The sequence below is a fragment of the Spinacia oleracea genome, chromosome 6, assembly GCF_020520425.1.
Source record: "Spinacia oleracea cultivar Varoflay chromosome 6, BTI_SOV_V1, whole genome shotgun sequence".
Lineage (NCBI taxonomy): Eukaryota > Viridiplantae > Streptophyta > Magnoliopsida > Caryophyllales > Amaranthaceae > Spinacia > Spinacia oleracea.
In genome coordinates, this window is record NC_079492.1 from 143,339,136 (window position 1) to 143,363,296 (window position 24,161).

At 36.5% G+C, this 24,161-nt stretch overlaps 1 protein-coding gene and 1 long non-coding RNA gene across 2 annotated transcripts; one reads left to right on the forward strand and one right to left on the reverse strand.

The window, feature by feature from the left end:
* Nucleotides 1-938: 938 nt before the first annotated feature.
* On the reverse strand, nt 939-14,928 carry LOC110802108 (protein MAIN-LIKE 1-like). Its single transcript, XM_056833136.1, has 4 exons — nt 14,447-14,928; nt 11,952-13,136; nt 1,468-1,635; nt 939-1,373 (listed from the first exon to the last, which is right to left on the reverse strand). Exons 1-4 carry the CDS (start codon nt 14,555-14,557, stop codon nt 1,122-1,124), a joined length of 1,716 nt encoding a protein of 571 aa, XP_056689114.1. The 5' UTR covers nt 14,558-14,928; the 3' UTR covers nt 939-1,121.
* On the forward strand, nt 13,145-15,257 carry LOC130463863 (uncharacterized). Its single transcript, XR_008924055.1, has 2 exons — nt 13,145-14,277; nt 14,432-15,257. It is a non-coding gene; the product is annotated as an uncharacterized lncRNA (long non-coding RNA).
* The last annotated feature ends 8,904 nt before the right edge of the window (nt 15,258-24,161 follow it).

Below are 24,161 nucleotides of genomic sequence, written 5' to 3' on the forward strand. Positions count from 1 at the left end.
TCTGTTGTTTGAGCTTCTACCATGGTGGAAGCTTAAAACGAAGAAGTCTACACCATGGTGGAAGCTTAAAACGTAGAAGTCTCCACGAAAAAAATATATGTAATTCTATTTTTTTATTTAATTACTGATATTAAATACGGAATAGTTTTGGTAATTAAGTGTTGAATTGAAATAGTTATTCCGAAAATAAATTAGTTAGACTTTTTCGTTTTAAGTTCGCACCATGGTGGAGACTTCTATTGTTTAAGCTTCTACTATGGTGGAAGCTTAAAACGAAGAAGTCTCCACCATGGCATGAATCTAAAACGCAGAAGTCTCAATGCTAAAAAAGAAATGTAAATCTATTTTTATTTTATTAATGATATTAAATAATTTTCTGTAATTTTGCCCTTCACATTTGAAAAAATTATTCAGAAAAAAATTAGTTAGACTTTTTTGTTTTGAGCTCGCACCATGGTGCGGACTTATGTTATTTGAGCTTCTACCATGGTATAAGATTAAAACGAAGAAGTCTACACCATGGTAGAAGCTCAAAACCAAAAAGTCTAACTAATTTTTTACATAGAATTTTATTTTACTTTTATTCGATTGAATTTGTAATTGATATTAATTATTTATTTGATTAATTTATTAATTATTTTAATATATTTTAATTGAAAATTAAATATTTGTTATAATTATTATTTTATTTGACAGGTTCCTTTACAAGACTTTGGTAGTGACGGTGTGAATTATAATCCAAAATTTGTTACTTCTGAAATTTTTCCGACTCATGATGCTACTTTCGAGTGGGCTAAAAGCATTGCTAATAGCAATGGTTTTATGCTTGTGAAATCCTCGTGGAAACGCGGATAATTGTATTTGAGATGCAATCGTGGTGAAAGGAATTGGGGCAAAGGAAGGAATGTGGAAATAGCGGAACGACCAAACACCAAAACTCAAGCATGCGGTTGCAAGTTCCTGATTAAAGTGGTACCGTGTGAAAATGGTTGGGTGATTAGCTTGGGTCCTGAACAAAACGGGATGCACAATAATGAATTTTCTACGTACCGAGAAGGCAACCGACAGATGAGCGGCCTTAGTCTAGAAGCAAAGAAACTTGTTCGTGATATGTCTTCGGCTCAAGCAAAGCCGAATGTTATCTTGGCAGCTGTCCAAGAACAATTTCCGGAGGATAACCCTAACAGAAGACAATTTCCGGAGGATAACTCTGGTCTCAAAATCGGGGATGGAATGACTTGCATGTAACCTAACTGACGCAAAACCCGATCGGGCATGTAAGGCTCAATAATATCACGATATCGAAGCCACCCACAGAGTGTGGTCCTCGGAACAGTCAATGCAGGGTCAGGACCGTAAGGCAACCATGTTACCTACATAAACAACAATAATAAAATATTTAAATTATTATACAAGAATATGTCGGATCAACTTTATACGGTACACATTTAGAAATAAATTAATTACCTCTGCAGACATCAACTGATCTATGGATGTACGAAATGACTGTAGTCGAACTAAACTCCTGCGCTCCTGTCTAATGCTCCACATGCAGGCACGAGCCGTACCCGGCTCACAAGTAAGTCGAGAAGTGTGTGGACGAAAAGTAGGAAAATACTCATATATCCATGCCTGCAATAGCTGAAGGAAATAATGCCCTTGGTCCAAGTATGCATTCTATGTTAAGTCTAATAAATGCGGTTCAGTATTAATTAACAAGTTAATAATTCAGTGAGATCAAGTGAGCTGAATGCCTAGCTAGAGGCCGCTTCAGTTCAAGTGGAATTAATGATATTAATCCACAGCTTACTCTTGACTGAACCCGTAGGGTCACACAAATAGTACGTAAACGGATCAAGTATTTAATGGCATTAAATACTCCATCTATGAATATTCGGAACCGACGGATCTTGGTTTCAGTGGGAGCTAAGATCGTCACAGGCAAGAAATGAATACTCCGGAAACGATGATATTGCCGGAAACGGAAATATGGATCGTATCGGAAATATGAATATTATCCAAGTCGTAGATGTTGCCGGAAACGGAAACATGGTACGTATCGGAAAATATTGTTGGAAATGGAAATATTACCAGAATCGGAAATATTGCCGGAAACGGAAATATTGTCAGAATCGGAAATATTACCGGAATCGGAAAATAATTCGGGAAACGGAAATATTAAATATTTGTTCGAAACGGAAATTAATTCCGGAATCGGAAATATTGAATATTGTTCGTATCGGAAATAGATTCCGGAAATGGAATTTTAATCGGAAGCGTATCGTACGAATTAGCATCGGACGAGGCCTGCCGGACGAAGGCCCAGCACGAAGCCAGGCCGTCGCCCAGCAAGCACGCACGCCACAGCCCAGCGCGCACAAGGCCACGCATGCGTGGGCCGCGCTGCGTGGGCTGCTGCTCGCATGCGTGGGCAGCCCTTGTGGCTGCCGTGTGTGTGTGAGTTTGAGCTCATGCGAGATTCCTGAATCTGCAAGAGTCAGGGTATGATTAAATGTCTATTCCTATTGGATAAATTGATTAAGTAGAATTCATGTAGAATTCTAATTCCAATTAATTCGCATCCTACTAGGATTACGATTCCTTTTCCATAACTCTATAAATAAAGGCCTAGGGGTCATAATTTATACACAAGTTTTAAAAGTATTCAAAAGTGAGTTTTTTGAGAGAAAATTCAAACACCCATCTTGCCCCAAAAGTGCCGAATTTTCTGAGTACCTTAAGGGCGATTCTAGTTGGTCAATCTTAAGGCGGATCCGGACGTGCTGTGGACTTTCTACGGAGGGACGACACTTGGAGTCCTAAAAGACTTGTTCTTGTTCGGTTCGGGCGCAGCTAGGGAAGGCACGCAACAAAGAGTATGCATCTAAACTATGCTAAATGATTATGTGTAAATAATATGTTTCCTGGGTTAATGGTTGTTTCCGCATGATCTATGTAATGTCATATGTATCATAACCTAACAGTGGTATCACGAGCCCCTTATTATTTTCATAATCTAAATTGCATGAACATGGTTAAATATTACAAATTTGCAAGAATTAAAAGGGGTGATTAATTTTCGTAATTGTTAATTAATTGCAAATTGCGTTTATTTAATTATATGTACGCAGTTTTTCGGCAGTTTCTTCATTACTCATCCGAATTGAGTGATTTTTGTGTCAATTCCGCATGTAAAAGGCATTCTAAAATTTTGACAAAAATAGTATTTTTCTGCCGAACCCAGAATTCTCAAATTCGAAGCCTAACTATGACTTTTCGAAGGTTTTAGTTTTTCGAATGCAAAATTTCGTAAATTTAAGATGTTAAATTAAATATTTGCGATTCTTGTTGATAAATCTTGAATTTTTGATTGACCTATTGCATATGTTTAACAAGTTTGAATGCCTAGTCTTGTTAATTATGCAATCTAATTTGTAATTATGATTAATTTGTTGAAAATTAGAATAATTTAGAATTAATTTGATTTTCATAATTAATTGTAATTTAATTAGAAACCTATGATTAAAAACCACCATAAAATTGTAAATTTACGATAAATTTTAAATTTTTATGACCTAGACTTGAATCCATAACAATCGGAAATCAATTGGATAATAAATTTTCGATTTTTCGCCCTAAAATTATGAAATTAATAATATTTATTAATTTGTCATTAATTTTAAATATAAATTTTAAATTTTTATGCGATTCGTTCAAATAACTTGCACGCACGAAGCAATGGACGCTTCGTGTTACCCTTAAGGGGTGTTGTATAATGCGGGCATGCGACGACGAGCAAGGGAGCTCGTCGCCCGTGCGGCACGAATGCAATGAGCAAGGCCGTAGTGCACGAGCACAAGGCAGCAGCCCTGCCTTGTGTCGTGTGCCACGAGCAATGAACGTATGGGCATGGGCGAGGGGCGAGCCAAGGCAGTCCCGTGTGGGCAGCAAGCGAGCTGCGCCACAGCGCGCGCTGCCTCGCACAACAGCGCGCAGCCTCGTGCGCAGCGAGCGCAAGCTCGCGTGCCACGAGCGCTGCGCCCAGCATCACTCGCGCGCACCAGCGAGCGATCTCGCGCGCCAGCGCGCGATCTCGCGCGCCAGCGAGCGATGCAGCGCCCCAGCGAGCGATGGCTCGCGCGCACCAGCGAGCGATCCAGCGCGCCCAGCGAGCGATCTCGCGCGCGCACTGCGAGCGATAGCTCGCGTGCGATGGGGCGCTGTGCGGAGGCTTGCGTTGGGACAGCAGCAGCTATGCTACGAGCGCATGGGCTGCGCGCACATGGCCAGCAATGGCTGTGTGCGTACGGCCCATGGGCGTGCAACGCGTAGGGTGTTTGCGTTTCGATTAGATCGTTTTGAATGTTTAATTTGAAAATTTCAGTTCACGTAATTTTAATTAATTTTAAAATTAATAATTTGAATTAATTTTTTGGATTTTAATTTTGAATATTATAATTATAATAAATGGAATTTATTCTAATTATTTTACTAAAATTAAAATCATGAATTAATTTAAATGCGACTGAAATTAAAATTAAATTTTTGGATTCAATTATAAATTTATATGAGCTTTAAATTTTAATTAAATTTGTATGTTTCCGGTTAGACTAGAAATACAATTTTATGTTTAAAATTAGTAAAGCATATGAATTTATTGGTTTGAGTGGGAGTGCTTTTAGTCATAAACTCTTGATTAGGTCTACAAATCCTTAAGGTTAAAACAACTCGATTAGAATTAATAAGGACTGAATAATTGGTAGATTATTGGTGCCCTTGATTAATTGCTGCAAATGTTTACGTGATGCATAATGTGTTTAACTAACCAGCTATGTGGGCCATTCATGATAATGAATGGGTGAATGGTATATATTGTATATGTACTGTTTTGCAGGTTATGAAGTGACTAGTATGGCCCAAATAGGATAGAAAATATGGTCTGCGTACCATTAATTTGAATGTAATTGGTCTAAAGTACCAAAGTTGTTTTTCAATTCAAATATGGTCTGCGTACCATCAAATAGTTGTAATTGGTTATAACTTATCCTATTTGAAGAAAATGGTGCCTCCCACGGAGATTTTCAAGACGGACTTTGAAGTCAAAGCTTCAAGATGAAGTCGGGCCATACTAGATCACAAATATCTTATGCATGTTTTAAGTTATTTATTGCTTTAAATATGTCTTAAAATGCATGAGATCAAAAGCTTGATTATGTTGCATGATTAAGGATTTTAGTTCACTTAAAATCTAACCAACATAGTAAGAGCCTTAAGTTCCAAACTTAAAAATTGAGTTAAAAGGTGCCATGCCAAAATATACACTTGCTTGGATATCCTTTACATCAATCTAGTAATAGTTTTCGCTCAGCGAGGTGTTACTTATTGGTCCTAAAGGGGCAAGGTACACAAATAATTGTGAGTACATGTTAGTTTTGGTGAAACTCAACGATATAAGTAAGGAGTCCTTTTATGTCGTGGCAAATTCGATAGGTTTACCTAATAAGTTCTTAGACGTACCTATCAACCAAGAATGGTTTCTAGACTATTAGCAAAAGGCTTTTGCTTACCTAAGATGTTCTAGGATTAAGTCGACAAACTGTGCTTAGTTCTTCAATGATTTTAGGATCTTGGAATCATTTTATTCACACCTGCCGGAACACATAACTTGAATAAAATGCTTAATAAACATTGAATTATGCATGAATGCTAGAATTTAAGTTTATTAAGAGAAACTGTGAATGGTTATTTATTTGTTTATTCTTTTCAATTGTAGTTTTTAATATGGCAAACAACAATTCATTCAACATTCGATCAATTCTCGAAAAGGAGAAGTTGAACGGGAAAAACTTCCTTGACTGGCAAAGGAACTTGCAAATAGTTCTTATGCAGGAAGAAAAGGAGTATGTCCTAGATGAGGCGATGCCCGAAGCTCCAGGCGACGGGATCACTCAGGCAGCCCTCAATCGTTGGATTGATGCCAACAAGGATGTGAAATGTCTAATGCTCGCCACCATGAGTGCGGATCTGCAGAAAACGTTCATCAACTCAGATGCTTTCACAATCATCAGTGAGTTGAAGAACATGTTCCAAGATCTGGCTCGAGTCGAAAGATTCGAGACTCATAGGCAAATTCTTGAGACCAAGCTTAAGAAAGGCGAGCCCGTAAGTCCACATGTTCTCAAAATGATTGGACTCATTGAGAATATGAGTCGGCTGGATCAGCAATTTTCTCAGGAAATGGCTATAGACACCATCCTCCATTCTCTTCATAGCGGGTATGATCAGTTCAAACTGAACTACAGTATGAATAGTCTGGACAAAACGCTCACTGAGCTTCACGGTATGCTGAAGACCGCTGAAAAGACGCTCAAAAGTGATAAGCAGGATGTGCTTATGGTGCGTGGGGGCAAGTTCAAGAAATCTGGAAAGAAGAGGAATGCTAAGAAAGGTGGCAACAAGGCCAGCCCAACTAAGCAAACTGGCGCCAAATCTGCAAAGAGGAAGGTCAGTCAACCCACTTCTGAATCCGAATGCTTCTACTGCAAGAAGAAGGGGCATTGGAAGAGAGATTGCTTGAAGCTAAAGGAAGATCAGAAGAACGGAACAGTCGTTCCATCTTCAGGTATTTTCGTTATAGACTGTATACTTGCTAATTCAACTTCTTGGGTATTAGATACAGGTTGTGGCTCACACTTATGTTCCAATCCACAGGGACTAAGAAGAAGTAGAAAGTTAAGCAAGGGTGAAGTCGACCTACGAGTGGGAAATGGAGCACGGATTGCTGCATTAGCCGTAGGAACTTACTATTTGTCGTTGCCCTCCGGGCTAGTTTTGGAACTGGAAGAATGTTTCCATGTTCCAAGTCTTACTAAAAACATCATTTCAGTTTCTTGCTTAGATGCTAAGGGATTTTCCTTTATAATAAAAGACAATAGTTGTTCGTTTTATTTTAAAGAGATGTTTTATGGATCTGCTAGATTAGTCAATGGACTTTATTTATTAGATCACGACAAACAAGTATATAACATAAATACCAAAAAGGCCAAAAAGGATGATTCAGATCTCACCTATCTGTGGCATTGTCGATTAGGCCATATAAACTTGAAACGCTTAGAAAGACTTCAAAGGGAAGGAATTCTAGAACCATTTGACTTAGAGGATTATGGTAAATGCGAATCATGTTTACTTGGCAAAATGACAAAGCAACCTTTCTCTAAAGTTGGAGAAAGAGCAAATGAACTATTGGGTTTAATCCATACAGATGTATGTGGACCAATGAGTACAAATGCTAGAGGTGGTTTCAGCTACTTTATCACTTTCACTGATGACTTCAGTAGGTATGGTTATGTCTACCTAATGAAGCATAAGTCTGAATCCTTTGACAAATTCAAGGAATTTCAGAGTGAAGTAGAGAATCAATTAGGCAAGAAGATCAAGGCACTGCGGTCTGATAGAGGCGGTGAATATCTGAGCTATGAATTTGATGACCATCTGAAAGAATGTGGAATTCTATCAGAATTGACTCCTCCTGGAACACCACAATGGAACGGTGTGTCAGAACGGAGGAACAGAACCTTGCTAGACATGGTCAGGTCAATAATGGGTCAGGCCGAACTTCCATTAGAATTTTGGGGACATGCACTAAATACAGCTACACTCACTATAAACAGAGCTCCGTCTAAAGCTGTCGAAAAGACTCCATACGAATTATGGTTTGGAAAGCCTCCAAATGTGTCTTTTCTTAAGATTTGGGGATGTGAAGTATACGTCAAACGATTAATTTCAGACAAACTTCATCCAAAATCTGACAAATGTATCCTTGTGGGCTATCCAAAGGAAACAAAGGGGTATTACTTCTACAATACATCTGAGAACAAAGTGTTTGTTGCTCGAGATGGTGTCTTTTTGGAGAAAGATCACATTTCCAAAATGACAAGTGGGAGAAAAGTAGACCTCGAAGAAATTCGAGTCGAACAACAAACTCTAGAGAATGCTCAAGATGACATTCAGGATGAAACTCAGAGATCTTTAGAAGAATCTGGTGAGAATCATGGTCAATCTAGAAATGTTACCCCGCGTAGATCGCAAAGATATAGATCTCAACCGGAAAGGTACTTAGGTATTTTGACGAACGAGAGCTATGACGTTCTATTACTTGAAAGTGATGAACCTGCGACTTACAAGCAAGCTATGACGAGCCCTAGCTCCAAGCAATGGCAAGAAGCCATGCAATCTGAATTAGACTCCATGTCTGAAAACCAAGTATGGGATTTGGTCGATTTGCCAGATGGCTACCAAGCCATTGGAAGCAAATGGGTTTTCAAACTGAAAAAGGACAAGGATGGGAAACTTGAAGTTTTCAAAGCTAGATTGGTTGCAAAAGGTTACAGGCAAGTCCACGGTGTGGATTACGATGAAACCTTTTCACCAGTTGCAATGCTAAAGTCTATTCGAATAATGTTAGCAATCGCTGCATATTACGATTACGAAATATGGCAGATGGATGTCAAAACTGCTTTCTTAAACGGCGTTTTAACAGAAACTGTGTTTATGACACAGCCTGAAGGTTTTGAGGATCCAAAGAATGCTAAAAAGGTATGCAAGCTAAAGAAATCAATCTACGGATTGAAGCAGGCATCCAGGAGCTGGAATATACGTTTTGATGAAGCGGTCAGTGACTTTGGTTTCATCAAGAACGCAGACGAATCTTGTGTATACAAGAAGGTCAGTGGGAGCAAAATTGCTTTCCTAGTATTATATGTCGACGACATATTGCTTATCGGAAATGACATTCCTATGTTAAACTCTGTCAAGATTTGGCTTGGGAAATGTTTTTCGATGAAGGATCTAGGAGAAGCACAGTACATATTGGGCATCAAGATTTACAGAGATAGATCTAAAAGGATGATTGGACTTAGTCAAAGCACTTATATCAATAAGGTGCTTGATAGGTTCAAGATGGCGGACTCCAAGCGAGGCTACCTACCCATGTCTCATGGAATGACTCTAAGCAAGACTCAGTGCCCAAAAACACTTGATGAGCGTAGACGAATGAATGGGATTCCATATGCATCATTGATTGGTTCAATAATGTATGCTATGATATGTACACGCCCGGATGTTGCGTACGCACTCAGTGCTACAAGCAGATACCAGTCAGACCCAGGAGAGGCGCATTGGACTGCTGCCAAGAATATTCTGAAGTACCTGAAAAGGCACAAAGATGACTTCCTGGTCTATGGTGGAGATGATGAATTAATTGTTAAAGGCTATACGGACGCAAGTTTCCAAACCGACAAAGATGATTTCAGATCACAGTCTGGGTTTGTCTTCTGCCTCAACGGAGGAGCAGTAAGCTGGAAAAGTGCTAAGCAAAGCACCATTGCGGATTCTACAACTGAAGCGGAGTACATTGCTGCACATGAAGCAGCAAAGGAAGCTATATGGCTAAGGAAGTTCATAGGAGAACTTGGTGTAGTCCCCTCCATTAAAGGACCAATAGCCCTGTATTGTGATAATAACGGAGCTATTGCACAGGCAAAAGAGCCTAGACACCACCAGAGAGTCAAGCATGTACTTCGTAGATTTCACCTTCTACGAGAGTTCGTTGAAAGAAAAGAAGTCGAGATAAGCAAAATTGGAACTGATGACAACATATCAGATCCATTAACTAAACCTCTGCCGCAAGCGAAGCACAACTCGCACACTGCAGCTATGGGAATCAAGCATATTGGAGAATGGCTTTGATGTCTCTGTTTAATGTTTTAAAGTTTTAGAGTTTAAATCTTTGTAAAACATTATTGGTTAATCATTCACAATAAATGAAAGGAATTCATTTTTTCCATTTAATTTGTGGTTTATTAAATGATGAGTCCCTTCAACTTGACGATATATTCAAGATAGACTGTCAGGACCAGTCCTGTGACTAAGAAATGTCTATCAAGTGAACTTGAATGTCAAAGGTTGAAAATGGTCCCTAGTCGGAGTTTTCTATAAAATTGGACGCATAGAAAACGTTAGACGATTAGAATGCAAGATGACTAGTAGTTCTGTTTCTTGAACTATGTGGACATGGCAATGTCATAATCATTTGCATAGATACTTACTTTGGGAAGACTAGTATCGGACAAGACCTATGAAACTTTACTGTAAGAGATGAAAGTCTGTCATAAGTAAATTTCATTAAATTATTAGACACTAAATCCTCAATACCTGAGTGATTTGAGATTACTTGTTTGAGAACTGGTTGCTTTGACGTTGACCAACCGTCGCACCGTAAAAGGAGGCTATAAAGGCAACGCTCAGGTAATCACCTATCAAACGAAGTCTAATCTCAAGATCGCAAGATTGGGATTGTCCTCCCATAAATCGGGATGAGATGCTTAAAAGTTGTACAAGGCCACTCGGAGAGCTAGAAACTGTGAAATGCATGGCCGTGCTCGGATGAATCATATGCTATGATTATCTGTTTATTTGATCAGTTGAACTCTGAAACCGAGGAACACCTCTGGACATAATAAGGATGACAACTCTTACCTTATGTTCAAGAGCAAGCATCGAGCGACAAAGGAATTAGGAAATGCACACTTGTCCCTAAGGACAAGTGGGAGACTGAAGGAAATAATGCCCTTGGTCCAAGTATGCATTCTATGTTAAGTCTAATAAATGCGGTTCAGTATTAATTAACAAGTTAATAATTCAGTGAGATCAAGTGAGCTGAATGCCTAGCTAGAGGCCGCTTCAGTTCAAGTGGAATTAATGATATTAATCCACAGCTTACTCTTGACTGAACCCGTAGGGTCACACAAATAGTACGTAAACGGATCAAGTATTTAATGGCATTAAATACTCCATCTATGAATATTCGGAACCGACGGATCTTGGTTTCAGTGGGAGCTAAGATCGTCACAGGCAAGAAATGAATACTCCGGAAACGATGATATTGCCGGAAACGGAAATATGGATCGTATCGGAAATATGAATATTATCCAAGTCGTAGATGTTGCCGGAAACGGAAACATGGTACGTATCGGAAAATATTGTTGGAAATGGAAATATTACCAGAATCGGAAATATTGCCGGAAACGGAAATATTGTCAGAATCGGAAATATTACCGGAATCGGAAAATAATTCGGGAAACGGAAATATTAAATATTTGTTCGAAACGGAAATTAATTCCGGAATCGGAAATATTGAATATTGTTCGTATCGGAAATAGATTCCGGAAATGGAATTTTAATCGGAAGCGTATCGTACGAATTAGCATCGGACGAGGCCTGCCGGACGAAGGCCCAGCACGAAGCCAGGCCGTCGCCCAGCAAGCACGCACGCCACAGCCCAGCGCGCACAAGGCCACGCATGCGTGGGCCGCGCTGCGTGGGCTGCTGCTCGCATGCGTGGGCAGCCCTTGTGGCTGCCGTGTGTGTGTGAGTTTGAGCTCATGCGAGATTCCTGAATCTGCAAGAGTCAGGGTATGATTAAATGTCTATTCCTATTGGATAAATTGATTAAGTAGAATTCATGTAGAATTCTAATTCCAATTAATTCGCATCCTACTAGGATTACGATTCCTTTTCCATAACTCTATAAATAAAGGCCTAGGGGTCATAATTTATACACAAGTTTTAAAAGTATTCAAAAGTGAGTTTTTTGAGAGAAAATTCAAACACCCATCTTGCCCCAAAAGTGCCGAATTTTCTGAGTACCTTAAGGGCGATTCTAGTTGGTCAATCTTAAGGCGGATCCGGACGTGCTGTGGACTTTCTACGGAGGGACGACACTTGGAGTCCTAAAAGACTTGTTCTTGTTCGGTTCGGGCGCAGCTAGGGAAGGCACGCAACAAAGAGTATGCATCTAAACTATGCTAAATGATTATGTGTAAATAATATGTTTCCTGGGTTAATGGTTGTTTCCGCATGATCTATGTAATGTCATATGTATCATAACCTAACAATAGCGTCAAACATCCTGAAATGCCCTGGCTGCCACCCCGACTAGCCACCCCAAGCTGGCGATAAAGGAAAGCTAGTGTGGCGGCTCCCCATGAATACTGAGTAACACTATCTACGCCACCATCCTTAAGCTCGAGTATGCTCGATGGTCTAATCCTACTACCACTCTTGTCGACAAATAACGATGTTCCAAGCATCAAAAACATCCAACCAACCAAACTCGTATCAGGAGTCCGATCAACCATATGACAACGAACGATTATGGTCTCGATTGCCACACCACCACCAACCCAGTGAGGGGATTTAAGCTCATCAAAACTAACTCCAAGTAGCTCCACCATGTCACACTTCAAATGCTCGCTACTACTCTCAGCAGAAATAAAACGCCCCTCAACTGGAATGCGAAGGATATGCCACACATCATGCAACATAATAGTCATCTCCCCGAACGGCATGTGAAAAGTGCTCGTGTCGGGCTGCCACCGCTCAACGAACGCAGAAATCAAAGGCATGTCGATATGAGGAAACATGCAAAATGGTAGGTGAGATAATCCAGTCGCATCGACACGTCGCCTCAAATCATCCGAAAATTCATCTAGCCAGCTCCTGAGAGTCGAACAAGCATGGCTTCTATTCTGGCACTTCAAGACTTCTATCCGTCTCTCTACCCCGTCCCAAATCTGTCGGGCAACATGTCCACCAAAGCTAGGAATGACGCTATCATCCGTCGGACCACCGGGAGTATGACCTTTAACCATCCAAGAATCATCTGTCAATTGCTTATGTCGTTTACTAAATCTCGGAGTAGTGGTAGAGCTCGACTCAGATCTGACAAACCTCCCTCTCGTGCCCTTCGTAATCACTAAAGTAATGGGAAAACTTACACCGTCTTTGGGTACACCGTCTGTGGGTACACCGTCTGTGGGTACACCGTCTGTGGGTACAACGTCCTCGGCCATGTCCAATTGGGCCTCCAACTCATGCTCAAAGCCCACATCATCATCATCCTCGTCATCGAATGGACGAGAAGACTCACTCTCAACCACCGGTTGCATCAACGGTGCAGTCTGCCTCTCTCCCTGTCTCCTAACTGAAGCGTCGATACGTCGATCTCGAGTATGTCGAACACCGGAGTCACCATCACTTGTGAGATAAACAGACGAGGTAGATTCTCCAATTGCTCGCTATATATTTGAATTAATTAGTAATTAATTAACATTATATTTATTTTAAAATATCAGTATGTTTTATTATCCAATTATAATGAAGATTACTAATTATTATTTCTCATTCTTTATCGCAATTTCTTAATTTCCAAGTAATTAGCAAAAATGCCTGACTGACTGTGGACTGTGGTTAGGTTACTGTCATTGCCTATTACTCTCACGTGGAATTATACAACCAAAATTCAGTAAAAACTAAAACTAGTTGTTTTTGGGATCACACATTTTGGCTCTTCCCCGATTACAATTCCCATTACCAAAATAAATAAACAAAGAAATATTTGTTGTAGTTTCTCCTTTTGGGCCCTAGCTTATGGCTTAATAATTTCACAAGTATACGAATGTTCGTTAGCCTAAATTATAATTAGTTTAGACAATACATAAAACTTATAACACTAATTAACAATTTGGATATTAATCATTAGCTATTCTCAATACTAATAGGCTAATGCTTACTTAACTAGTAGACTATAATAGTTTTAACAAAAATAATTAATTATAATCCTTATTTAACTAGTAGACTATAATAGTTTTAACAAAAATAATCCTAAGATCGATTAATGATTTATTATTAATTAATATCTCCAATAAAAATAAAACAAATTTTATTTTTTAACATGGAGACTTTTGCGTTTTAGGCTTCTACCATGGAAGTGACTTCTTCATTTAAAGCTTACACCATGGTAGAAGCTCAAACAACAGAAGTCTCTACCATGAGGCAAGCTCAAAACAAAGAAGTCTAAGGCTATTTGGAATATGAGCAGTAACTCATGTGTAAGAAGAGAACATTAATTAGTTTTAAATAGGAAAACATTAATTAACAAAGTGGGCTCCTTAACTAAACATTAATTAGCTTTTTTCCTTTACTCAACCTACAGTATGCTTTTCTAGAGTTTTTTCCCTTTAAAAAAAATAAAAAATTAAATTTGGAATGCAAAATGCAAAAACATACGGAATGAAAAATGCCCATCTAGCTATGAATTGAAATAGTGCACACATCACTTTCTTTCTTTCTCATCTCAACTCATCAGCAAAATCATTCAAACTTTATCCGAATTAACACAAAGTTGAAGTTTCAGATCCAATGCTACCAATTAATCAGGTAATTATAGTGTCTATATTCTCAAGGCTTTTCTTAATTAGAAAATTATGTGAGTTTGGTTTATGTTTAATTGGATTGAGTTTTTTTCCCTTTTCTAGAGTTTCTTGCTTGAATTCTGGAGTGAAAATGAGTAAATATGAATGCTAAATTGCAGAGAACAGGGACATACCTTGCGATTTGCCGGCGTTTTCCTTGCCACCACCGAAGCCGTTTTACCTCTCCTAGCCTTCACTCCCTTCGCCGCCGCTTGTCCCGCCTTAGCTGCTGTTGGATCTACCATACTCGCCGGCCGACCACTTTAACTCCCCTTCGCTTCTCTTCTGGCCGAATTATGGGTGGAGCGGAGGTGGAGCACCACGGGTATCGTTGCCGGAATTATGGGTTGAGCGGTGGTGGAGCACCACGGGTCATCATTGCGGGTCTGACCTTTCTCTTCTTCGCCGGAATTCTGGGTTTAGCGTAGGCCGTAGGCCCTTTTTTTGGAATTCTAGGTTGAAGGTGGCCGGAAATTTTTGCCGGATTATGGGTTGAAGGTGCCTGAATCTGGTTGTTGGGTGTATTTACCTCTGGTTGTTGGGTGTATTTACCTCTACTGTATTGATGGAGGGAGTTGGATTGATGGGGGTAAAAAATGTAAAAAAGTAAAGGGTAAATATAGAGAGGGGTAGTTGTGGAATTTAATAGGGCGGGTGAGTATTTATAGGGCGGGGTTTAGCGCTCCACTAATAATAACAAACAAGTGACCAGAAAATGAACATGAATTGAGGTCCGTATTCGTTTGTTTGTTATTTATCGAATTTGCCGATAATTGTTATTCGGATCGGGTCGAAGGCCTTTTTCTGTGTGTTTAATTTGTGTGAGTGGTTAACTGCGGGTTGTTTGTCATAAACAAGTGAGAATGTTGCTCAAATCATATATTCCAAATGATGCTTATCTAATCTGATTGAGAATTTAAAATGACTATTGTCAATCTCTCTATAGTCTATATCCAGGATTAATTCCACAGGTTGTGAAGTGACCACTAAATCTGGACAGTTGTAGTATGGGAGTATGGGACTAATGTCAGTTGTATTAATTACTTTGTTAAAAGTTGTTAATTAATATCTAGGTGTTTAGTTATTAATTAATTAGATTAATTAAAGTATGATTGTGATGGCCAAAATATGAGCTAATGTAATAATTGGGAACAATATAACTAAACACTTAGGTAGTATTTGTAAATTTCCTATTATTATTTAGGCAAATTTGCTTAAAATGACATTTTATAATCCAAATTTTGTGAGAAATGACCTTATATAATTTTTTTTGTGAAATCACACCTTAATGTAAATTTTTTTTTTTTGCGAAAAATGACCTTATATAATTTATTATTTGTGAAATCACACCTTAATATAATCTTTTTTTATGAAAGACAACCAAAAGTAAGTTTTCCGCATTGACTGAGCTTTTCCGGCCATTGACTTGCACGTGAGAAGCATGTGTGGCTTTATTTTGCTAACCACACCCAATTTTCCTCCAAAATTCCAGGCTTTAAAATCTGAAGTTGAAAAAAAAAACCAAAATAAAATCAAGTTTGAAAATTCAAGACTCTGGAAAATCGGTGTCTTTAGCCAAGTTAAGCCACACGTGTTGCTCACGTGCAAGTCAATGGCCGGAAAATCTCACTTAATGCCGGAAACTTCCCTTAGGTCCTTTCTCGCAAAAAAAAAATTACATTAAGGTGTGATTTCACAAAAAAAAATTATATAAGGTCTTTTTTCGCAAAATTTGAGTTATTAAAGGTCATTTTTGACAAATTTGCCTATTATTTATAGTGCGAATGAGCGGTAAGTAGAGCAATACAGATGATAAATGAAAGTGAGGAGATTCAAACTAAAATCTATACTGTAGGTCACCAGTCTTAACCAGTAAAGTCGACCAAAATGTCATTGGCTTGATTTCCGGATGTTGATAGTGCTTCTAACCCAAATTTTATGGAGTGTTACAATTTGATAATTAATGGTATTTATGACATTTTCTCCTTGCTAGATGTTTCACTAGTCACTACTATCAGTGGCGGACCTAGGCTTGGGCAACCTAGGTCACGTGACCCACTAATATTAAAAAAAAAAAAAAAAAAAAAAAAAATTGAAAACCAAAATGAAACCCAAAAACGGCGCTCTTTCTCTCTCTCTGAGTCTCTGGAACGCAGCCAAGTGAAACCTAAAGCCCAAAACCTAAAAACCTTCTCTCTCTCTCTCTCTTTCTCTCTTCGACGCAGGCCGCAGCCGCAAGCCCGCAGCCACCAGCCACCACTCACCATGTCATCCGACCACCGAACTCAGATCAGTAGCAGAACCGAGTCACCGTGGTTGCGGGGAAGAGGAACCGAGCATCGAGCAGTCTAGGGCCTCGAGGCAGTGTTGAGCACCGAAGAAGAGGAGGAGCAGCCGACTAGTCGAGCACCGACGCACCGTTTTCATCATTTCCGAGCACGGTGACTCGAGGAGGAGCCGTCGCCCGTCGAGCCGAAACTCGATTCAACTCGTGAGGTATAAATCGTATAATTGTATTAATTTTAATTATTAAACATTAAAATTTTAACTATTAAACATATAAATTTTAAACTATTGATAATAATTGAATTGTGATTTGTGAATTTATGAATTTATAAATTGTAATATGTTGATAATTTGTGAATTGTGATATTTGTGAATTTGTGAATTTGTGATATTTACATATTGTTTGTGAATTGTGATATTTGGGTTTGTGATATTTACATATTGTTTGTGAATTGTGATATTTGGGAATTTGTGAGGAATTGAATTGTTGAATTGAATTGAATTGTTGACGAATTAGGAATTGAATTGAATTTGTGAGGAATTGAATTGTTGAATTGAATTGCATTGCTGAGGAATTGTTGAATTGTTGAGTTGAATTGAATTGTTGAGAAATTAGGAATTTGTTGATTTGGTATTTAAATAGTTGAATTAGGAATTTGTTGATTTAGGATTTATATATTATTTCAATGTTATGTACTTGTTTGTAATTGTGACTTAATTTTCAGAATGAAAAAGAGGAAAACACAGGATATTTCTAGTTTTTTTTCTTAAAAAAGCGCCTCACCATCCCTATTTCTAGTTGTTTGTAATTATGACTTGTTTAGTTTTTTTCTAGTTTAAAGGAAGAATATGTTTTAAGTATTTTTTTTTAATTTATACATTAATTAATGATTGTACGGTGAGCGGCGTAGAATGGTGACCCACCATCCGTGAAATCCTGGCTCCGCCACTGACTACTATTACGTTGTAGTACAAAGTAATTTTATTTTGTTTTGGGTGTTTTTTGACGTCATATTTGTTTAATTAGTATGTTAATTTTACATGAAATTCAGGAATGAAAATACACGTGGAAAATCCGAAATGTTTTGTACGATTCTGATTGTTGATCTTGGAATATTACACTGTCTCTTTCCACTTTCCATCCCCCGAATGAGAAAAATGCGTGGAAAATCCAAAATGTTTGGTGCCGCCGAAAAGAACTAAATAGGCTAACATGCAAGGGGCAGATTGCTAAGCTAAGTTACTTTTTGAGCGCCGAAAAATATTTCAATGAAAGATCAATTTTCATGGATAACAATAATTTTGTACTAGTTTTCCTTTGTTTTGTCGTTGTGAGAAAAATTATAAAGTTCAGAAAATGATAGTGAATGTTATAAATTATACTTTGAATTATGAAAACGAAAATACATAAACTAGATTAGTACGAGTTAATCTTTGTCCTTAGGATAATATTAGCCCCCACTATATTGCTGATGGGATTCAAAGCTAATCTACCCCTAGGATTCCCTAATCATATGAAATGATTACAACAAGATCATTCATTCTCATGAACATGTGATTTCTGAGAAATATGAGAGGAACGTAATTTACATTAACATTATGCATTAGGTTAAATAGGAAACCACCAATATGACAGTTAATAAATAACTGCCTTTGGTATTATCCTATTTGAAATAAATAAATAATTAATACCGAAATATTAATTAATTAACCGCAAAAAGATTAACATTAATTAAGTATGTCATCAAAAAAACCGTGTGCGTGCTAAGTCTTGATTAATAATATATAGCCATATTACTAACCCAATACTAGCACACCAAGCCCAATGCTCCACTTGGCCCAACAACTCAACCCAACACATATTCAATATATGAGTTACATGGGTATATTTAAAGACACTCAAAAGATCATATTTATTCCATGTGGGAGAAAAACTCTCACAATAACTAAATGAAGAATATCTATCTAATAGTGAAACGGTAAGAATTGACCGATTGATGGGAGCAGAATCGCAGAGGAGAGAGAAGTAAGTAAGGTTGTAAACAAGTCGAGCCAAGCTAAAATTTAGTCTGTTTGAGTTGAGCTTGATAAAAATTTATTAGTGTTTGAGCTTGAACGAGCTTTGAAAAATATTTGTTATAAAAAATATACTACCTCTGTATAAGTTATTTACACTTTAAAAAAATATGTCCAACAATGAAACTTCGACCATAAATTCTCACTATTATATCTATAAAAAATTATCATGAGATATCTCGTTAGATTTTTCTCGAACATTATTTTATAAATATCAAATTTTTATAGTTTTTTGCCATACAAAATTGGATATAATTACGGTCAAACATTGCACTGGAGTCCGTGCAAATAGTAAGTGTAAAGAACTTATTGAAACGAAGGTAGTAGTTTATTCGAGCTTTGTTCATGAACAAGCTTGTTTGCATTTCGATTTGAGCTTAAACGAGCTTAACTCGAGTTTGATAAAACAAACGGGCCCTAAATTACTTTTAAAACAAAAAATTTATATGAATACATTTAATTTTGTAACGGTTTCTTTCTACGATAAAAAATTATAACGTATGATACAAAATCATTGGTCAAATTTTTATAGGTAACAAATTTTATTTCACTTAAAAGATATAGAAAGAAACTAAAATATTTATGATTTTTTTTTTTGAGATTATACTTGAAAATAATTATGCATACAAAAGAATTTAAACGAGTTGGTCAAGAACATTAACGAGCTAAACATGAAGTTGTTCGATTTTGACTCATTTACTTAACGAGCATAAAGTTTTTGTTCAAGTTTGTTTATTAATTTATCAAACTAGTTTTGACCGAGCTTTGACCAAAATTATTCACAAGTTCACGAACGTATCGACTCATTTGCACCCCTAGAGGTAAGGAAGATGGAGGAAAATGTGACTTTCTAGAAAGTTAATTTCCACTATTAAATTAGCTAGAAAAATATTATTTTATCCCTTTACAAACCAAATCATGGAAAATACTTGAAATCATAAATAAATAAAAGTCATTGAAAATATTTTCCACCAATTCCTAATTTTAAAGGTTCCGTGAACTCTTAGGCTTTTAGCTAATGCAAGTACAACCAAGTGACCAACTTCACAAAAGAGCGCAACTAGCCGATTCACCTAGTATATAACAAAATTTAAAGTCTTAACAAAAAAATTTAAATCAACTAAGTTCGATTTATTTTGACTTATTTTAGACAAAATAAGTTCAGATAAATTCAATTAAGTTCAGTTAAGTTAAGATAAGTTCAGTTAAGTTTAGCAAAAATAAGTTTATTTTCAGAAATTTTCACACACAAATAATTTTATTTCAGACAAAATAACTTCAATTAAGTTCAGTTAAGTTCAGATAAGTTCAGATAATATAAGTTCGGACAAAATAAGTCCAATAGAACGGAGCCTAAAGTAAACATCTGAAAATTAACGCAAAAAAACCAATTCCTAACAATCAACCAAAACAATCATCTCAAAACCGTATAAACTCATATTTTTCCCCTAAAAAAAAAAAAAAACGTTGGACATAGTTTGTAATTTGTCCTATTATACTTAGTAATTTGTACCAAATTAGCTACAGAGTGTGTTATTGGAGCATGCATTTAATTTTTTATGTATTAATTACAACTTGTCCACCATCCACCTAAGAAAATTGATGACTAAAGAAAAATGTCCATTCACTACATCCAGCTCAGCCGGGTAGCCGACCCACCAGATATAGTCATCTCCTATAATATCTATACCCAAAATCATTTCTCAACCTTTTTACACCCTCCCTGTTCTGGTAAACCCTCGTCAAAACTTTAGTAAATTCTCGTAAAACTGAAAATCCTGTTTGTTTTCTTTCAATGCTGTCATGTACCCATGGATTTCTGCCTTACGTGTCAAAATCCCTTCCCAAGACGAATCAATTTATGCACACACAATGATAGAAAGCATAAACATTTTAAGTATCACTGCTCTAGGTGTGACAACATGTTTCGATTTAGAAACCTCTATATGGACCATCAATGCCCACCGATTCCTCCTCAGCAGCGAGATGTTCAAGAATAACCGGAGCGGAAGCGGAAGTTTTGATAGGGGTGAATAATATAATAAAATTGCATTATTATCATTGATTACATTAATAAAAATTGTACAACAATATTTGATTTTGGTAGAACACTTGTTTCTACCCCTCATATTTTGTGGGAGCTCTCTTGATTGGCTCACCCTTAAACTTATGCAAATACAACATATTTATAGTCGTTGTATTAGTTTAGTACCCGTGCAACGCATGATAATTACTATTCCGTAAATATTTTTATGTAATACTTTTTAATAATTTAATAATTATTTACAGAAAATTTAATAAAATAAAATATATTTCGTAAATGAGTTCATAGACACCAATTGATTTAATTTTCCCTAAATAAATAATTAAAAAAAATATTAAGTTTTTTTCAGACTTTTTAACACACAAATAAGTTTATTCTAGTCAAAATAAGTTTATTTCAGATAAAATAAATCGAGTTAATATAAGTTCAGACAAAATAAGTCGAATAAAACAGAACCTTAGGTTAACTAAATTTATCTAAACTTATATTTCTTGAAATAAGTGTACTCATATTTACTTTCAATATAAGGTAACAATTTGCCAATATTTGTTTCTTTCAGTTATTTATAAAAAATTTCTCATATTTACTCTTTTCACAAATTTTTTGAAATCAACAGGTATTGACAGGTATTGTTTTGCGTGTCTTTTTTTTGAGGGAGTTTTGCGTGTCTTTAAGTATATAGTATTTGATTGATAGTTATAGTTATTGATCTTGGTAGTTAAAAATGTGCCACAAATATTCTCTCGCAAAGAAGAAACACATAATATTTTTGGTATTATTTTAAAATAAAGTAGTGTAATTATTGATTGATTGTTCAGAAATGAAATTGTAAAAAATAATATTGCGTAGTATAAAAGATGTATTTTGCTATATTAGTATATTTTGAAAAATATATAATATAAGGATACTTCCTCCGTTCATTATTACTCGCAATGTTTGTCACTTTCACGCATGTCAGTGCACAACTTTGTTCATTAATATCTTTAATCCTCTTTAAGCAAAAATTATAAGAATATCATATTTTGAAAATACACATTAAGACAAATCACAAGATCCCACGTGACTATGTTTTATCTTACGTATAAATCACCAACAATAGTCAAAGTATAATATGTGAATAGTATAGAAATCACAAACGTTGCGAGTATTAAAAATCGGTGGAAGTATATATCAATTAATAAGGACTGATTTTCTTTTTTTAAAAAGGAATATAATTTTTTTTTAAATATGGTGAAATCTTTTCGGCAAAAAAAGAAAGAAAAGAATACTAAGGACTCACCAGACATGACACGTGTCATTCCTGGTGTGTCTTTCAGTATACAGTAATAGATCCGTGACAGATCTTGAACAGTTTTATAAAGGAAAATTTGTAATTATTAATCCAACCTTTGCCCGATTTTCTTTAATTAAGCCTACCTATGCGATATTCCTAAATAATCCAACCTTTATGACCCAACTACTATTATTAAGCCTGGATGACCGGTTACCTGCTACAAAGTCAACGTTAAAAACGTTGACAACCTAAAGTTGGTTTCCTGCTAAAATATTGGACACGTCATCATCACTTGCCACCAAAACAAGGATTTCATTTTTTTTTTCAAAAAACCCTTAACCCTTATCTTCTCTGTACCGTGTTTCAATTCCTCTCTCCTCCATTACTGCTGTTTCAACCACAATTGTACAGGTTCATGACATCATCAGCAATTTTCTTGTGAAAATAGGTGACTTCATCCACACGCATTCAAATTTCGTCTCCAAAATCGTACAATTGAAGGTGAACTTACGAACCTTAGCGTTTTTGTTCCTGTTTTGGTAAATTTTGAATTTTGGGCTTCCTTGATGGTCAGTTCGTAAAAACCCGAGCTGTTGCAATAATATAGTTTTTTTTATGGTGTGGGATATTGGTTATTGTGGTCTTGTTGAAAATTTAGAAAGAAAAAAAACCTTGAATTTGAAGAAGATCCAGATCCAGATCGAACAGGCAATTGCTTTACCCCAGCCATAACAATTGCTGATTATTTTTGATGAACTTCGAATGGAGAGGTATGAGGGATCGACAATGGTAGAGAAGAGGTATAAGAGAAATAATGGAGAGGATGTAACACCCCGACAATTCTCTCTTTTCTAAAATAACCTTTTAATATAAAACGTAGAGAATTATCAAGGCACTATCGCCCGTGTGAAAACGTAATGGCTTATTCAGAATTTTGCAGCGGAAAACATAAAACTAACTTTAGGTTTATAAATAATCGATTACAGGTTTAATCCCAAAACCAACCAACGAAAATAAGGGAATATAAATAGTACGACAAGTTTAAAGTCCAAATTAACAAACCAAGTTACTTAGCAAAACAAAATAAATACAAGCTCTCTAATCCCGATCCCAATGATGCATCATCTTCAAACCTGTAGATGAACAATGCTTATTGATCCTTAGTCACCAAAATGGGTCATCACAGGACCAATAAGGCATAGCTGTGATCAACACACACAAACAAAGCACGTAATCAGCAAAGCTGAGTACTACATACTAAAACAGAAACAATCCTAACATGATACTAATAAACGAACAACCCTAACATGATACTAATGAAACATAAGAAAGGAAAACCTAAACATATTGACTTGAAAGCTATACTTGACTGGACTAGACTTTTGTATCCTTTACATTATTTTAATTGAAATAGTCAATGGACCGAGTTGCTACTAGAAACTTCTTCTTCTTCACTAAGGAAGACGAGGTACGGGCGCGACTCCGTAAACCCCAATGACCTGCGATATCGAGGGACTTTTGAATAAAATAGAACCGGTGATCAATCCGGCCCCAGAAAAAGCCATAGGCTACCCATGACCCCAACTCCTGATTGTCCGTCACTTTAGACGTGCACAGTCTAAAGCTATTGCTACTCAGTTTCACTTTACATGATTTACAAATTAAACTCTGTTACGACTCAACAATCACATAAGTCATACAATCAACGATTATTCACAACTATTTTTATCTTGGAATTAAGTATGTGATCACAAGGCATCAAGCATGACTCATTCCAATTAAATCCAACATTTCCTTTAATACTGATCAACCCCTCTATATGGGTATAAGGTTTCAACTTACTAAACAAGGTCCACGGCACTCATAAAGTAGTGAAAAAAAACTAAAAGGGAACAATGAATAATCGATCTGAATTAATATATATATATATATATATATATATATATATATATATATATATATATATATATATATATATATATATATATATATATATATATATATATATATATATATATATATATATATATATATATATATATATATATATAATAATCTAATGTTCCCAACCAACATGTTCGCATCAATCATCTACTAACATGTTATAATTCTCATAACGAAATATATATGCTTAACATGTCCATTCAACAATATTAAACATGCACTTTCA

Excerpts from the sequence above, each read along its gene's own strand:
- LOC110802108 (XM_056833136.1), bottom strand. The coding sequence starts at position 14,557 with ATGGTAGATCCAACAGCAGCTAAGGCGGGACAAGCGGCGGCGAAGGGA. Across the intron at positions 1,636-11,951 it reads CAGGATGTTTGACGCTATTG|CAGGCATGGATATATGAGTA; the intron begins TTAGGTTATGAT and ends CTTCAGCTATTG. Across the intron at positions 1,374-1,467 it reads ATCAGTTGATGTCTGCAGAG|GTAACATGGTTGCCTTACGG; the intron begins GTAATTAATTTA and ends TTGTTTATGTAG.